At 49.1% G+C, this 8,334-nt stretch overlaps 1 protein-coding gene; it reads left to right on the top strand.

Moving 5' to 3' along the window:
• Positions 1 to 514: 514 nt before the first annotated feature.
• On the top strand, positions 515 to 5,422 carry GSTUM_00001016001 (uncharacterized protein; the record flags this gene model as incomplete). XM_002838326.2 has 3 exons in its annotated part: positions 515 to 1,753; positions 1,847 to 3,217; positions 3,271 to 5,422. 3 exons carry the CDS (start codon positions 515 to 517, stop codon positions 4,714 to 4,716), a joined length of 4,056 nt encoding a protein of 1,351 aa, XP_002838372.1. The 3' UTR covers positions 4,717 to 5,422.
• Positions 5,423 to 8,334: the final 2,912 nt, after the last annotated feature.

Consider the following 8,334-nt stretch of genomic DNA (forward strand, 5'->3'; position numbering starts at 1 on the left):
ATAGGAATCCACTTTTTCCCTTGGGCCAATTGGTCATTTTATTTCCCTCTGCGGACGGTTCTCATAAGCGGTGGCAGCTCCCGCTCGCTCGTTTTTCACACGCTTTTGATCTCTGACCGAGAACGACGAGTGAAGAAAAGAAAACTACCGCTCTGTCCCGCTGTTGCTGCGCACTATTTCGTCTCGTCCCTCCTGCTTTCTTCGTCCCTGTTTCCAAAAAGCTCCACAGCAAAACAGATCGTGGCAGGAAAAAATAACCAATAGCTTTCCCGTTAATGATAACCTTGTTGGTAGCCGCTCTTCGCATTGTTACTTAGGGAGAGCTTGCCAATACTTGATATTGTCTATTTTTCACTCCTTTTTTATTTAATTTCTAGCCGGCCACCGCACTTATTACGGAGTTTGTCGGGGACGGGCAGATTGGGTCGAGTTGAGAGCTGTTGTTACTACCGTGTTCTGCCACTTTTTACCGACTGCTGCATATTAATTTCGACCGTAATACGCACAAAGAAAAATGAATAGACCTACTCGACCGGACTCCCTCAACTTGCAGCAGCTGCCGCATCATCAACAACCTCCTCTCACCCACAAAAGAAGTCAAAGTAATGGATCCATAGAAAACCCCCTAAGCTCCCACGGATCTTCTATCATCTCGATGGGTTACCCACTGGCTTCAGTTACTCCGGAATCGGCTTATATCGCCGCATCCGCCGCCACAGGGATTGTGACGAGTAATCATGAGAGTTTCTTACAGGATGAGGGAATTGTTAGCCCTGGATCTCCTACCATTCTCGTTACGCCGCCGTCGCTGAAGCTCATCAACCAATTTCTCGACTTTCTCCTATATGAGTTCCTTTCTTCGGCCAAATCGACCTCACTCAGGCTCTTGAGGCCAGCGGTTGAGGAGGTTCTTCGCTGTCGACTTGCAAATGAAGCTATTTCTGGTGCGGATCAGGAGCTAACGTCTTACCTTGGAGGAGGGGATGGGGAGGACGACGAGGATTTTGGCGAACCGCAGGAAACGACTGGAGCATGGGATCTAGAGGGAACATGGAAGAAGACCAGGCTGCGGTGCATGGTTTACTCGTCTCTGGGGGACTTGGAGGAGGACGATGAGGCTGTATATTCCGGAGTTGGCCTTGAGGGATCAGTCGGAGCTCAGCAATACAACGCTCACAGTGCCATGCCCGGTATTGTTTCACCAGCGGTGGCAATCTGGCTCACCGCTGTTTTAGAGTTTGTGGGCGAACAAACGCTGCTTGTTGCTGGTCATGCAGCCATCAACCGCTTTGCTCAGAAACTACCTACCAATGAGGCCAGAGAAATGTCCGACGCTACTGAGAGACCTGTTGTTGAGGAGTTGGATACGGAAAAGGTGGCCTTGAATCCGTCCCTTAGCCGACTATGGCGACAATGGCGCAAGCGAGTGCGAGGAAGGAGCTCTTTCTCCATTCCCTCCCTACAACGTCATGAGAGACGAGCTAGTACCTCCAGCCGGACAAGCGCAAGCGGTCTTACGACGGGAAACACTTTGAGGGGCGAACCCTCTGCGGCCAAGGGTACATTTGGGGGGGATGAGGCGCCTGTGGTAGGAGTGGACAAAGAAGTGGAATTTGGGGACGATACTGCTACCCTTGAGGCTAACAAGGAGGCGTTGCTGACTCCAATCGTCGAGGCCGCTCCTCCAGCTGGTGGAGACGCCGAGAGACCAGAAAGCCGTAAAGTTGAACTGATGAGTCTTGGCGAGCTTATGGTAAGTCTTACGTTTCTCCTGGGTGTGGGAAAGGAAAGAACCCTGGTTTCGTGGCATCGATCCCTGGTTGCGATCTGTGCTAACGTGTCCAAGGAGTTGGAAATCACGGGCAAATTGGAGAAACGCCGTCCACAAAGCTTGATCCTTTTACCTTGGACTACGGAGTCGCCATTTGTTACCCGTTCACCTAGCATTAAGCGGCCTTGCTCGTTACCAGATCTTACTCGAGGGGATTTCCCTGATCCAGTTGCTGAAGACGAGGGAGAAAGGACGGGTTCGGACAACCTTGAAATAGCCAAAGGTGAAGTAGAGACGGGCGAGGCGGCAGAAACCGACCAAGCCTTCTACACGCCAGCAGAGGAGCAGAAGGGCTGGCCTGCTGAACCAGGCAAGGAATTAGAGTCTGTGGTCGAAACATACGAACAACCGGACGGCTCAATTATTAACCAGTATTCAAATTCCGAGATGGTACAGGCTAAGCGAGAGTTCTCAGAGGACGGGGCTATTGGGACCGAGTCGCCTGAAACAGCCGAAAAACTTGTTTCGGTTTCCGGGAATGACGAGGATCTTAATGGTGAAATTGGGGTTGCTCACACTTCGGATGTCCTTGTAGCACCACCAGTATCTTTGTCTTCCTCGCGAGCCCGTTGTGAGGAGGTTGAGGAAACGCCGATGCATCAGCCACAACAGGAGGATGAGGTAGGAAGGGCACCGGCTAGTCCAGTTTGCCACGTTGCTGCTGCTTCTTCAGACGTTTCGTCAATGCATTCTGCCGGAATTGTCGAAACTCCGCGATCCACAGAAGATCAACCTCCCCCAGTTCCCGAGAGGGCAGCGAAGCGCCCATCAACTGCACCTGCTGCTAGCGATCGCACTAGGGCGGTTGATAATGCAGTCGTTTCGGATGACGATATACTAGTTGTGATCAACCGACAGGGCTCCGGAATGGAAACGTCGACCTATCCGGGCGCGAGCCTTACTGGGAATGGAAATTCTTCGCACTCTAAAAAGGGGTCGTCGACGAGTAGCAAACATTCTCAATACTCTCAACTTTCTGATAGAAAGATTGGCCAACTTACCCTGGTCCAGCCTTCTTCTAGCAGCTGTATCTCGATATCGTCTGAACGTGCAAATGGAGTGCGGGTGTGGACATCTCCATCAACGCCTGACAAGTCTCGTCGTTCCTCAAGTTTCAGCAAGGCCCAGCGTCCAATATATTCCTCTGGTTCCAGCACGTCACAGTCGTCAGCAAAGTTCAAGAGCTTTGTTCCCTGGTCGGTAGGAAGTGCGGGTCACTCAAAGGCTCCAGAATCAGATGACGAGAGTCACAGCAGTTTGCATAGTGAACGGCAGTCGGCAAAGTTGGCAAATATGGATGAGAGAGAGCGTAGCTTTGAGGAATTGATTTCTCGTGGTGATACGATTCACTGCACAATCACCCCTGGTCCGATCAGGAGAATAGAGGTACGGCTTGCATAATCGCCTGGACTTAGGACTGTTTATAACTATTGATTTAGGGGTCCCCACGCTCCACGACACAGACTGCAGACCTAGTAGAGTTCCTGCGCACCGGACCAGATGGCACGGAACGCCCGCGCACCGTAACATCAAATAAATCGGGCTCGCGCCCTTCATCTGCAAGAGCCAAGGCCATCATTACGAAAGACCCAATCAGCGGTGATAGCATCGCTCCGACACATACGCTCCGTTCGACAACCTCCCCTCCCATTACCACTTTAGCCTTCGCTGGCCCTCCACCGCCATCTAGGCACTTTGATACCACCACTCAAACCGTGAAAATGCCTAGCTTGTTCGGGCCTCTGTCCGCTACGACAACTCTACGGGCTGACGGCTTTGGTTCAAAGCCTCCTTCCTCTCCTAGTGGAATCATAATTCCAGCGGTCATGAAACAGCAGCGGTCTGATACGCCATCGACTGTACATTCGCGCCCAAAGAATCATTTAGTTCCCCGCGATGCGAGCGGGTCCACTAGTAGTGCTTCTACGTCAGCATTGGCTGACTTCTTCCGCAACACAACGCCTCCGGTTGACGGGGAACACACCATCCAGCGACGCATATCCCGTAGTGTCGCTCCTTTCCGCAACACAATGGATTCTGCACAATTCGACGCCGCTCGAGATCCTGAGCGAACTGAACCAGTGGATTCGATTCCTGGTGGCCTCGGGCTTGGCCTGAACTCCGCACCTGAGGATTCTTATCAATCGTCTTTTTCCTCCTCTACTGCTCTTCTTCGGAGCAACTCTGGTAGAGCCCACGATTACGGAAGTATGCCCGCTCCACAGCGAAAGCAGACCAGGGTCAGGGACTCGCTCGCGGTCGTCGATATCGAAGAGCAAGACGACCCGGATCTGGTTGGGCTCGAATTGGTGATTCCTAAGAGGAAAGAAGAAGAGAGTTTAATTGACTTCCTAAGAAATGTCGCACCGCCACCCCAGCCTCCAGAGGATCCCAGGGACAAGGCGCAAAAGAAGAACAGCTCAGTCAGTTTAATGGGTCGATTTACCCGCTCATCAACCCGCAAGAACTCCATCGCTTCAAATGCAGACAGGGTTATCCCCATGGTCCCCCAACTCCCTGCTCTGTTGGATGGACCAGCAAAGTACGTCCCACTGCTCTCCGACACAGACCACATGTCGCCGCACCACTCGAGTAACGCACCACCACCATCATTATCAGCTAAGCGCCATGACTCCTACCGGCTAACTTCCGATCTGAGAGAGCACCGAATGATGGGCAACGGCGGCGTGCAAGTAAGGGTCCAGTATCAAGCTAGGGATGCTCGAGTAGAGCGAGACGACACAGATAGCTTGGTGGACTTCCTAAAGTACACTTCACCTCCGCCGCCCATGTCCACAGATGCTTCTCCGTCGATGCTTAAGGAGGAAGGACCGAAGTTTAAACTCTCGTTTGGGAGGAAGCTGAAGAGGAACGAAGTGTATTAGGTTTCATCTTTTATTTCCCTATTACCCGCTCCCCTCCCCGGTTCTTTATTTTGTGTAATGACATCCTTTTTTGCCCACTTGCGTCTTTTTTTTTTGCGTCTTTCTTGCTTTATGTTTTTTTATTCTTTCGCTTTTCTCATACCCTCTTTTCCTTTCTATATGTCGCGCTCTTAATCGGTCTGGAGAAATGGAAGGTGAAACGAAAGAAAAGTAGCCTTTTTTCCCCTTTCCTCCTCTCAGCTAGCATTACTCTCGCTTAAATTATCCCGTTCCTCGGCTCGACATTTTTGACTTGTCCAATTTGGCCTTATCCTTCCCATTTCCCGCCGTTGCCTTGGGCCAACCTCCACCTCTCCACAAGGGGTTTAGTTTCTCATTTCCTTCTCGTCAAAAAGCTCCTGTTCTCTTCTCTCTTTCCCCATTTTCTCCATAACGCAATGCAGCAAGGTTAGAGGTGGTTATCTTCTCTTCACTTTTCTTTCTTTGACTTCGGCTTTTTGATTTTCGACTTACTCTATAGTGACATGTGTTGGGTTTTACTCTCTCTTTCTTCCTTTCTTGTAGATACTGTTTGTCTGTTTTGTCTGTTTTTGTTTTTTCCTAAACCAATTGAGTTATTGAGTTTTTTGGAACGTTTTTTTGAGATTGAGAGGAATGGGGAGTATTTTTTGAGTCTAGTTAAATTGAATCATGGCTTATCACTCGATCTCGAATCTCGATCAATTGTTGGGTTGACTTACGGTCAATCGGGTGTGATCTTTTCCCTCTTGGGCGTGGGGTGGGGATTGTGGGTGGTATGCGGTGGGGCAGGGAATGATATTTGGGGACGTATTGCGCTCGTAGACTACTGTACTGTATCCCTCCTGGTGTCTGCAAGTCGGGGTCGAGCGAGACGGCATCCTTGCGACTCACTTTGGAAAGCTTGAAACATTAAAGCAGGCGGTAGTCCCCCAGTCTCGTCCTGTGGAGCCTTGTCACAAACCGCAACCGCTGTGTTTTCATTCCTCCTAGCTCCGCCTGCGATATCTTCAACCACCTCATCCCATTCCAAGTCCCACTCAATCTCAAGCTCTCTCCTCTTCCTAGTCTTCATCTGCAGTAACTTATAGCAAAGCAAGACAATCCAATCGCCAAATCACTCACTCTAACCTTTCCTTCCCCCGCTTCATTCTCCTCGATTTCCTTCTCGATCAATGGCACAATCGCCGAAATTGCCTTCGAGCCCTGTTTGCTCCCAATATAGAATAAGGGGTGAGAACGTAGGTTTCTACAAAACCGCTAACAGTAGCAAGAGCAGTTGAGCCGATTTCGGAGCTGGCAGATGGTAGAAGCTGCGTGAGTGATATTGATGATCTGGCCAAGTTTATGTACCCCGAGCTATTGATTCGGACTCCCCCGATTTGCCATGGATAAAATGAGGTAGATACCGGCGCTTCTGTTAGCCCATCCCTCCTCCTCGCCCCCGCCAGAATTCCCCCCGCAGCGGCTCTCCTATTCCTTAATCCCGCGAGTGGCCCAAGCCTTGTCGGGTCAGGAACAGGCCCGCCAACAATCGACCCCAGCCGAATAGACACAGTCGTCGACCGCGATATAAGCGAAACCAGTGAGGCAACCGGTGCTAGGGACGGCTTTATTTCCTGGATTTGTGCCCAAAGGAGTGCTGTTCAGGCTGGTGCAAGCTATCACAACTTCCGATAATCAAAATTGTCCACACAACCAAACGATAAGTGTCAAATTGGAGAAGCGATCTTAACCTGCTGTAGCAATGGCAAAACTTCTCTACTGCTTGCCTTTACCATAACCGCCCAAAACATAGCGGCGCACAAGGCAAAGAAAGAATAAGAACAATAATAATAAAAAACCCTACCTCTTCTCCAACGAACCCGATACAGTCGGGCTTGGCACACTCACTTACTAACAACGTATCAGCAGCCTGCTATTAGGGGAGGTTCTGCTACGACGGCCGCAGGCCGTAATAAGGACTGTGCTTATTTCGCGGCGAACCACAGACCATGAATGTTGCAAAAACGTCAGAACACTTGAGGTTTTGCTACACACAGATCAAGACTTTGTGTGGGTTAGCGTTGGAGCAAACTACACCAATTTTTGGTTAAACAAGTGTGTAAACACCCCTTTACTCGTACGACCGCCTTATTTAAGAGCGGTTCTTAAGACTGTGCAAAGTTGAGCCACTGAGCACTATTGCACGTTTGGAAAGGTTTGTGTCGTTACTGTGGTGATAAGGGCAGTTCGAGTTGAGACGGTCGTTGCAGAACCTCCCTAAAAAGCTATTTCTCAGTGGATCTTACCATTGTGGGTGTGGACATTGAGCTATCCGCAACCCTACCGAAAATATTTGGGATGTGAGGGTTCGACACTTTGTCTGCGGTGAATGCCAGAACTTACTAGCTGTGTCAGTAATAATGAAAATTCAAAAACCGTAAATAACTTGAACTTACGCCTATAAGGCCGAGCAAAAGAGTCACAAATAGGCCAACCTCCCTGAATCCAGCACTAATAGACTCGCTAAAGGCAAAGTCGATGGTCCCCAAACCCATATAATTAAAGTAAAGTAGACCAAAGACATAGGGAAAGAATCCATCGTTAGGTTGTGGAAATGTGGATCAACCTCGGAAATGCGGTCCCACTAGTATATTAATTATAAATTGGGTTAGCAATGATAGATATGATCACCTGTGAGGCGAGACTTAGTCGTCGATCGACCATGCTCAACTGTTGTCTGTTGCGTACTTACAGAGTCGTGCAGACAACTTGAACCGGTGATGCCACGGATTGTGCGCGGGATAGAAGAGGGCAGGCCTACGAATGTGGCCCGGGGGTGTTCACAAACTTCACCTCACCACGAGTATGATACAGTTATGATCAGTAAGTCTGTACACACACCCCACTCAAGCCCACCTAATCCACCACGCAACGTGTTTCACACAACCCTCACTCAACCCGCGGACTTTTTTTCTTTTCTTTTTTTTGCTGTACTAAAAAAAATGACCCCTCTGCAAGCTTTTGGCACCGTTGTAAGTGGAAATCGGCAAACTCCCCAGCAGTGATGAAAAGAACTAAATTCCCATGATAGAGTGCAGATTTTCGAGGCAATAAGTTTGGGTTCCAGTCCATTGGCCATTGCAGAACAATTTGAGTGTACACTGCAGACGGTTTACTGCGCCATTAAACAAGCAGGTGAACTCAACCACTTTGGTTCTGGGTCTAGAACAGGTTGTCCAAAGAAGCTAAATCGACAAATTATTTGCTGCTTACTTTGTCTTGTAAGAAGTTTCCCAAATATATACTTTTGCGACCTCATTTAGGAGAGTGGTACCAATGTGTGTGTCAATAATATTCGCCACACTCTTGGGCCAAACATACATCAGAAATGGAGACAGTGTAAAAGAATTCGACTATAGAAGAAAGATGTGAAAGAAAGACTACGAATTGCATGTTATTATTGTCAGAAAGATGAAGAATTGGTAAATGTATAAGCAAGTACTAGTCCCTACTCTGAGAGTCCGCACTAAGATTTTCTCAAGTGCATCTATAGCGATGAGTCTTTGGTATAAAACTCTTCTAATTTACCAGATGGATGGGTTTTTTGACTTCCAA

The sequence above is a fragment of the Tuber melanosporum genome, assembly GCF_000151645.1.
Source record: "Tuber melanosporum whole genome shotgun sequence assembly, scaffold_241, strain Mel28".
NCBI classification, from domain to species: domain Eukaryota; kingdom Fungi; phylum Ascomycota; class Pezizomycetes; order Pezizales; family Tuberaceae; genus Tuber; species Tuber melanosporum.